Here is a 9,619-nt window from a genome sequence, read left to right as displayed (position 1 = left end):
CTCCGCTGCAGTAGACGGGACACGGACGTGTCTCATTTCGCGCTGATTCTGCGGTAATCATCGTGTGTCAACAGTAACCAACTTCCCCAGTTTCAGTGTTCGGCAATTTCTCTGAAGTTTGTTTGTTTTTTAATGGAAGGCATTGGTAGGGCCAGACAAGGGAAGCGGCACAGTATAGGGACACGTTTCGCTAACCTCCGTAACGAAAGTGACTGTACAGTGAAATATACAGAAGCAGGGCGAAGTTACAAAGCTAGACAGTGGAAGAAAGTACAGGATGGGACCTTTTATTTAAATCATCGGCTTTTCGAAAGTGCTCAGTGATCAATTATAGCTGTCGGCGTCTAATGTATTCGGTGGTGGTGGGGGACTTCTTGCTCAACTGGTTATAAAAATAAAGCACTACACGTCTAGCGACACCATATGTCCTCGTGTGTTGCTCCCAAGCGTTGCGTCTCGCAGAAAGGGACGTCGAAACGCCACTGGCATACGTGTGAATGGCCCCGGTCCGCTAATTAAGCACTTGAGTATCATTCCAATTCGCTTTATGCGAGAATTTGTGAGCGATGTTGTGATCCACGATGTCGAGTTTATATGAGCGGACGCGCTGCACGCAGAGAGCTTGGGGGGGGGGGGGGGGGGGGGGGGGGTTGAGAAACATGGCGCATTATTAAAAGAGCGCGCGACGCCCCCAATTTCCTTCCCTCAGCGCCCCGCGACGAAAGGAAGCAAAACTGACCAGCCAACCTCTCTGCTGTTAGCGTTCTTTTCTCCTTCCCCGGCGCGGACGGCGTGTCATCGAGCAGGAGTCCCGTCCACTGCATGGCGATACGGCCGTTCCGGCGGCCGACGGCGGCCGGCCATTTCATATGGACGCTCCTACTGCTATGCGAGTCTCTCGTGCGGCCCGTTTTTATTCCCGCCTTCTCTGCTTTTTCCTTGGGCCCTTTCTGCTTAAGGAAACCGGAGGGATTGGAGGAAGGGCGTCGGGATTTTTGAGGCAGGCAGGCGACGCGGAGACTGAGGCAGAGGGAGAACAAGAGGGAGCTCGAAGAAAAATAAAGGCTCGCAAAGGTTGCGGTCCGTACGAATGCGGCGACGAGTGGAAGCGAAGCTTGAGAGGGGGGGACAAGTTTTGACGGCCGGACATTCCGGACGGTTGGACCCATCTCAGTCTGCTGCGGCCCTATATGCAGAGCCCGCAGTCTCCTCTTCCCTGGACGGACGAGGCCTGCATCGCGGAGGAGCGCGGCCCCGTTATACAGCTGCATTGGCATCCCTTCATGCATGTCTGGCCGGGCGATTCGCGCTTAGAGGAGGAGGGAGAGCGGGGGCGGTCGCTTCGTCTCGCCGTACGCCTCTCGCCTCCACCGCGCTCACTCGCGCCGTTTTCGAGTCTGCCGAGACTTTATTGAAGTCTGCTGCGTTTTGTTCCGCGCTGCTTATATTCCGCTCCCGACCACCCTCCGCATGCATTCCCATTCCCTTTTTTATTTTTTCGTTCCTTGCGCGTGTTATGCTTGCATTTTCTCTCCCGCCCCATATCCGACTTCTTTTCGGTCGTGTCCAACGGGCCGTTTTTCCTGAGGCCTCTCTCCTCTCCTAGCGTCGTCCACTTGACGATTTTCTTCATGCGGCGGCTGCGATGATCGAGCCAGAAAAGCGTCTCTTTTTCTTCCCGCGCGACGTCCGGCCTGCGCTCCTTGCGGACTTTCCGGCGGTTTCCGCCTAAGCCTCCGTTCACCCCGTCTTCGTATTCCTTTGCTTTTTTGCATCTCTCGCTTATTACGGTCTCTTCTTATTGCTCTTTCAAACGGCGCCGTGCTGTGGTTTTATGATGGAGCGTGGCCGGTGGCGATCTCGAAAAGGGCACGCTGGCATAGGAGGGGTGCTTTGGGGAAAGTTGCGCGACCGCTCGCGCCCACACATGTTTGGTCATAGTGTGGCTTTCCCTTCTTCGCATTTCCCTTTCTTTTTTCTTCTGTTTCTTCACCCTCAGTATCCCCCAGTGGACGCTTCTCCGTCTACCTCCAGGTTTTTTTGTTGTTTTTTTTGCCCCAGCGCTGCCCATCTCAGAATGTCGTCCGGCGTGGCCATCAAAGCGCATTCTATGCGTCCGCGTATAGCAGCGAGTGCGGTACACGGAAGCACCGTGACAGGCGCAGAAAAAAAAATGAAAAGGGGAAAACGGAACGGAACGGAACGAAGCGAAACGCGAGCAAAATAGAGGCGCGAAGCGCGCGTATAAACAGCCGCGGCCGCGGTGCTGGGTAGCCGGTATGAACGCGTGAATGGCGGCGCCGTGCGGGTAAAAGAGCGTTGGCGGCCTTCACTTGTCCGGCCCGATTTCGGGCTGCAAGGTGCGGGAAATAAGGCAGCAGCGCCTTCTTCGCGGGAGCCCGGCCCGCGTGCGGGTCTGGATCGCCCGCCGTCGTATATTGGGTGGGGCGCGCGTTCGGCCAAGCCAGATTTGCTCTGCCGCTTTTCACAAGTCCCGTCGTTCGGCGCCCTGTTCGTTTTCTCGCTGAAAAAAGCAGGAAGAGAAAGACGAAGCGAGTCTGCCGAAGGGACGGCGGAAACGTAGAGAGAGAAATCTCCGTCACACTTCGCCAGATTCCGCAAGTGGGTTGTGGTGTATGTAGTACGTAGATATATCTGGCGCCGCCGGTGCACATATCCTTGCCCGTACCGCAGAACCGAACGCGCGCGAGCCTGTGCGTGTATTCGTTTATTACCTGTCGAGGCCCGCGAGGTGTAGAATTCGGACTCGGGTGTATACATCCTGCACTATAGGCGTGGCTCTGGGAAGTCGCCCCCCGCACGATCGCGGCCGGCCTGTACTTACGAGTGTGTGTGTAAGGCCCGTTTGTAACTCCGGTGCGTCGAACGTTTCCGCCGCGGCTCGGTTGGATCTGTGACGTGTGTGCACACTCGCGTGCGTTTCGGGGCTCCTTCTGGCTTTTCTCTCCGCTGCCCGCGCGAATTTCCGAATGGACGTCGCGGGCGTATCTCGATTCCCTTTCGTTTCTCTTCGCCGTTTCGTCCTTTCTCGCTTCGCCCGCTGCTCGTGACTCTCCCGATGATTGCTTTCTTCTTCTTTTTTTTTCTGTTTCCCGGAACGTGTCGCAACCGCGTCCCACTTATATGCCTATTGCGATAAGCCTACAGCGCCGTCTCCTCGCTTCGTCTCGGAACAGATGCGAACTACTCCGCCGCCTCTCCCGTGCACGGCGGAAGGGGGGGGAGGGGGGGGGGGGGGGTCACACGCCTTCTCGCTAGCTGTGTTCGTTAAAAGCAAACCCGGCTGTATTCACGTATCCATTTTGAAACAGCGCAACAGCGCAGTTTCCACGTCCCGTCTTTGTTGCGCTGTTTCAAAATGGATACGTACCAACTTGCCCAAACTTCTGCTTTACTCAATGTATTCACGTAAGCTCGTTTGCGATTCGTGCGTGACCGTATGATGCTTATCGGTTTCGTGTCGCACTGCGTGTATTAATTGAGCGGTGCCGATGCGCAGAGGAAATCACGCTATCCGGGAACCGCTAACTCGGTGGGCTGTTATCTCCGGAACGCATATACGAATGCGCCGGGGTGCCGATTTGAAACTCAGATAAAATAGAGCGCGAAGGCGAGCACTCGCGTCATACACTGACGTGGCGACTGTAAGTAAAGAAACCCCTTTGCTTGGAAACCATTATAGGCGCGTCTCGGCTACTGAAAAGTGGCGGAGCGAACGCGTGTCCACACATCACCTTTTCGCTAAGAGACAAGAGGCTCTTTGGCTGCTCGGTAACGTGTGTCGTGATTTTAATAAAATTGCGACGTCGGAGAGCTACGTTATTTCCTTGCGTGAGTCACCCTTGTAAGCGACATTTATTCGCCCCTCCGAAACCCCTCCCTGCCTGTGCGCATATCGCGTTGCTTAGGCTTTAAGACGCCATGAAAAAATGGCTATCGGTTCTGTTGGTCGCTTTCCCTTGCCAATCCGCATGGTCCTGCCGGCTGCCTTATCAAGCAAATCGAGCCCTCTTATCTCGCCGGGCTGCCCGCGCGATAGTTTTTTTTTCTTCCTATAGCCGTCCTTCGCCGCTGCTCTCTGCGTGCTGGAATACATTAGGCCGGCGGGAGCTCGTTCTTGGCGCCAGCCACTCACGCCTCTCGCCGTCGTCCTGCGCGCGCTCATTTGCGTGCCGCTTTGCATATCAGCGCGCTGGGATAAGCCTTCCGGGCCGCCACTGGTTGACGCTAACCACGCCGAGTCGCCGCGCGCGCAACACCCGTGCCTGGTATCGCCTGCTGTCCCTTTGGCATATATTTGCCTTATGCAAGACGAGAGGGGAGGGCTTATCTCGTCCGGGGCTGGAATTGCCGCCGCCGCCGCCGCTCCTCTGCGCGCGTCGCGTTTCATTGCCCTATCGGGAGCAGCCGCCGCCGGCGCTCTGATAGGGAAATACAAATACAAAGTTGCGCGCACCCTCGGGGCAGAGTGGCGATAAGGCGGAAAACTCGCCCGCGGCGAAGGCGGCGGCGGCAGCAGCAGCAGCACGCGTCGCCGACGACATGCGCGCGCCTACCGGAGTACCATGTGCCGGCGCAGCAACGGTACGTATACGTGCTACGGACCGCTTTCCTCTGGCCGCTGCCAGTCTCGGACGTGCGTGACACGTCGACGTGGCTGCCGCGTTGCCCTTCCGACGGAAGGCGGGGAGGCGGACGCGCCACCGGCTCCGAGCTGCGCAGTACTAACGCGCGCACGCGGCCAGCCGAGATAACTGTTGCACGTTCGCCGCTCGTACGATGGCGTGGCGGCAGCTTTGGGAGGCCCTGCTCTGGCCTGCGCACGTCTTTCTTACCAGTGCTGGAAGATGGCGGTTTGGGCTGGCGCGCCGTGTGGGGAAAGCGGAAGCTTGAGTCGAGTCTACTGCCTCTACTTCACTCACTGCATGCTTCGCTGTAGGAGCCACCGTAGACTGCACCGGTGTCCTTCCTGCTGCGCGCATGCGCGAACAATGCTCAGTCGAGGCGCGTCCTTGTCGTGGGCCTACCCGCGTGGGCTTGTGCCATAACCCCTGTATCAACCGAAAGGCGCCTTTACGTCACTGAACGTGTGAGTTCAGTTTATGAAGTTGTGCGTGCCCAGGATTTCCTGAGACTGTGCTGTTGAGGTTCGAGCGGTTTTATTGAAAAAAGAAGTATAGGTAAGAGGTGCATAAATTAATTATTACAGAAGGACGTCCCAAAGTGGAAACTGTCAGGGGACCTCCTGTTACCTGGTACCTGAGTAATTAAAACTTCCTTAAAATGAATTCATCACTGAGGCAATCACTGCTGCATTTGTTTCGGCAGGTATTAAGGATGGGTGTTCTGAACCGCCTGACCTGTAGATCTAAACTACTTCTCAGTCACTGAGATTAATGTGCTCCGTTCAAATTTTGTAAGCGGTGCTTTTATTTATTAGCGCTTGCGAAAAAGAAATTAACTTGCTTCAGCTGACTGAATATCGTCAATTGCGCGGGTACGTGTTCTTTCAACGATAGGCTTCATTTTTTTTTATTGTTTGAATCGCATTCGCAGTGAAGTTCTGTATGTAGCATGTTCCGCGACGCTTGTTTGTAAAGCTATCGGTAATTATAACTTCGCTGTCGCCATTGACGTGAAGCTAACCCATGCCATCGAATATCTGTATCTGCCTTCCACTTGTGCGGGTGTTGAACTTGCAGATCTTGAATGGCCTCTAGCTCCTCGTTGTCGCTTTGCGGACGACCGCATCTGAATGAACTTATATATATATATATATATATATATATATATATATATATATATATATATATATATATATATATATTACGGCCCAACATTAGCGCTTGTTGTAGTGCCTCTGCAACAGCTTCGATAGATAGAGATGCCCATATTAGCCACGGGACACACATGCGGCGGCTTTCGTGCATCCCCTTCCAGTCACAAGCTCTGTTCTCTTTGCTCAACGCGTGATGCATGCGTTTTCTGACGTGTGTCATACATATAGAACATGCATATAGACTGCTGCTGCCTCTATACAGTTTCATATTTTCATGGCAATAGCTGTATAGATATGCTGCAAGACCGACTTGTGGCACGATGCTGGGCTGGCGCGGCGCCACCAGAGGAACGAGAGTGTGCTTACAATGCGGACTGTGCACTGATGGTTTATGGCGTCCCCCTAACCCCAAAGGAACGCTATCCAAGCCTGCGACATCCCTGCAGCGATCGGATATGCGAAGCAGGTAAAGAACACTTCGCCGTCTTTTGATGCGTGCCTTAGTGTTTCCCTTATTAGTGGACTTGCCCGGGTGAGTTCCGATAAGGGAAGCAATTTAAAACACGTTTGTGAGATGCCAGAGAGGGAAGCAGTTTAACAAAACCCAGCGCTGCTTGCTGTGTTTTGCTTTACTGTAACCGAATGATTGCTGTTGAGCGACGATTAAATACCGTATATCGCTGGCCCCGTGTTCATCCCCAGTGCGGCGTCACCCGCTGGATTATTGGTGCTGTAATTAATTGCCGCCTTCTCCATGTACCTCCTAATTATGCTCCCATCTCTTGGATCCTTGAATGAGTTAGATTAGTGCTGCTCTGTACACAGCTATAGCGGTCGAAGAGGGGGTCCTGGCGTCGTCTAGATTAACCACCTGTGGCACTGTAAATGTGAAATCCTCGGTTTTGGCATCCCACCTTCTCATTGGTGTTTCGAGTCTCACTCGTTCGCGCACTCTCATTCGTCCTCTGTCGTGGGCACAGAATACAAGTACACGTAATCTGTAGCGGAGCTTAGCAAAGAGCGACGAGGCCGCGGGGTTTCTTTCTTGTTTTTATTTTTCTCTCGTCGGTGCCTGCCTCGCGTCACGCAGATCACTCGTTGTTGTGCAACGTCTCCTCGCCCTGTGCTGGCAGCTTTCTGTTGATGCATTCCGTTTAACGGGAGCAAAACTTGCATGCCATTCAAGAATTCGGTGTATGTTCAGCTTTGTGCGCACATTTTTTTTTTTTTTTGATCGTGCGGGTCTCTCACTCAAGTCTGTTCATCGTTGACTGCATCAAGGGCAACATTTTGCGACGTTTACGTGCATCGTTGCTGCCGGGGTGGTGAATCACGCGCCCCGTATCTTTGCAGGCGTGCGAGTCGCGGCTTAGAAACAACGTGCGCGTGACCCCGGCGAGGCGATTTGGCCTGCTGCAACTCGCTCGCTGAGCATGCAGCCAGTATCAAGGCTGTGCGCGCGAGAAAGAAGGAAGAGGGAATGAGTTGGTGAGCGCCGTCCGCTTGGGCGCCCGCGAAATCAGCGCCTGTATATCGCGTGCGCGCTCGCGAAACGACGACCTGCTGCTGCGCTGGCGTTGCCGCTGTTTTTCCCTTCCCGCTTATCGTGGAGGGCCCGCGTGCGCCGGGAGGAACGAGCCTTCATGAGGATCTTCACGAGGAGCGGCTTTTCGCGGATGTCTGGCAGCGTAGGTGTGCACGATAACAACGCAAAACCATCGCCGCGCGACTGATCTCGATGAGGGGAGTGACCGGAAAACCCCGCTTAAGTGACAGTTGTCCGTGGCCTTCAACTTCGGGGTGGGCCAGTCCTGCGGGTTGTGTCTCTGATGTTGGTAGTGCGACGTGCTAGTGCGTGTTGTACGGGCCTTGGTGGCACCTTTGAAGGGACGTTCTGGTATAATCCAAGTTGGCCTGTCTGGTAGGCGTGCATATTGGGTGGAACTGCGCAGCCGGACCGAAGAAAAGGAAACAACACAGAGGAGCGCTGACTCAAACTGCATTTTTAATTCAGAAAACCACATATTTATAGCGACAATCAACAAGACCGAACAACTCCCCGCGCACATGCTCAGATTACAACATAAAAAACTGCACCATCAGTCCATGGCACAACCTTTAAAACAAAAACTGGCAGTGGCTTAGCTCGGCTATGCCGGGATATACATAGCGAGAGGTACGTTTCCATGGCTGAGCTTGTTATGGTCACTGCATGTTTAGCAATGAGAGCCATTCGGTATACATACCTTTTATTCATTTTGCTTGACAGAGACGAAGACTTCCCGATGATCTGTGAAGTAGCATGTAGCGGTCTCAATTTTGTCGATGTAGTATTTCGATTTGGTAGAGCCTCTTTAGTATAAAGCTCTATAGTAGTTCCCCATTGTGTAGTCTGGACGTGATGATCCAAAGCTAAATTAAAGTCAAACTTTTCTTTCATACACTAAGAGAGTCCTCTTTCCTGTTAAAATCACCCAAAGTCTCGCACAACTGTGAAACCGTGCCGTAGGCTGGTATACACGTGGCAACCACATCAATCGTCTGCTTGACTTATGTTCCTGGTTCCACGTATAGATTCCTTGGATGATGATGCCACTTTCCAGAATCCGAACACAGCAGACTTCAGCATTATTCACCGCGATCGGAGGGAGCTGTCTGACAGCGGTGATACCTTATTTCACGTACACACAGGCTCCAGCGTGCTTATTTGGTTCAAGCCAACTGCCAGGCGACAACCTCATGATCGGAAGAGTTAATCTTCTCTTGTCTATACCGCCGTTTAGCAGCGGCTGGACTCTCCTCTGCATGTATGTCAAACGTAGTGATGCAGACACCCATTACATCTCCGCCTTTTATACGCAATGCTGCGCATGCGACGGGGGTTCGGGTGATAGAGTGGCGTGCGGCGAGGCGGCGACGAAGAACGCGGCGCAGCTGTGAGGTCTCTCTGGTTACCACGATATCGGCGCACGCGCACAACTGCTCATCCGCGTGACGTCACGCTCGGCTTTGGCGGTGGAGTGGGCGCGCGGCGACGGCGAAGCGCACGCCGCACTTTGCTCCTCTTCGGTTGCCATGGTAACGGTGCATGCGCACAACTGGCCTCTCCCATGTACCGCGAAATGCTCTCGCTACAAAAAAAAAAAAAACAGGATGCGCAGAAAAAACAACACATCATATATGCTCAAGGAAAGCAACTTCTGTACTTACTAACGGTAAGGATGGCTGAGTAACGTCTTTTCCGAATAAAATAAGCCACCATTAAGCAGTAAGTGAACAAATTGCTTTCCTTGACCATAGATGATATGTTGATTTATCGGTTTTTCCTTTTTTTTTTTTGTAAAGTTTGTGCCATAGACTGGTGATGTGGTTTTTTTTTAAGATTGTACTCTGAGCGTGCGCGCGAGTGGCTGGGTCTTGTAGATTGTTGCTATATATATATATATATATATATATATATATATATATATATATATATATATATATATATATTAGATGACGTTCCACGTCACGCTCGCGGTAATACAGGACGTGCTACGTCCGCCGCTATGGTCGAGGGTGGCGCTGGTGAACACTCTCAAGGCTCGCTTACACCCAGTGAACATAAATACCCAAGAAAGCAGCAGATTGGACAGCCGTCGCCGTAGCTCAGTTGGTAAGAGCACCGGACGCGATATTCGGAGGTCGTGGGTTCGGATCCCACCGGCGGCATGGTTGTTTTTTCTGCTGCTTTATATAAGTAATTTTCTTTAAGCGATTAATTAATCTAAGTAATGTTATCCCACTGATAAGCATAAGACATTAAAAAAAAAAAGATAA

At 52.8% G+C, this 9,619-nt stretch overlaps 1 protein-coding gene across 7 annotated transcripts in view; it reads left to right on the top strand.

The window, feature by feature from the left end:
* Positions 1-9,619, top strand: part of LOC144136480 (uncharacterized) — a 600,742-nt gene that overhangs the window by 550,672 nt on the left and 40,451 nt on the right. Inside the window, exon 1 of one of the 7 annotated variants that reach the window (XM_077668844.1) lies at positions 4,462-4,605. The exons of the other annotated variants lie outside the window; for them this stretch is intronic. Within the exon in view, the coding sequence (XP_077524970.1) occupies positions 4,587-4,605 (19 nt within the window). The 5' untranslated portion in view covers positions 4,462-4,586. Of the gene's footprint in view, positions 1-4,461; positions 4,606-9,619 lie in introns of those variants that run through there. 7 annotated transcript variants of the gene reach the window in all.

This window comes from Amblyomma americanum, chromosome 6 (genome assembly GCF_052857255.1).
Source record: "Amblyomma americanum isolate KBUSLIRL-KWMA chromosome 6, ASM5285725v1, whole genome shotgun sequence".
Classification (NCBI taxonomy): domain Eukaryota; kingdom Metazoa; phylum Arthropoda; class Arachnida; order Ixodida; family Ixodidae; genus Amblyomma; species Amblyomma americanum.
This window is presented reverse-complemented; position numbering and strand designations above follow the sequence as displayed.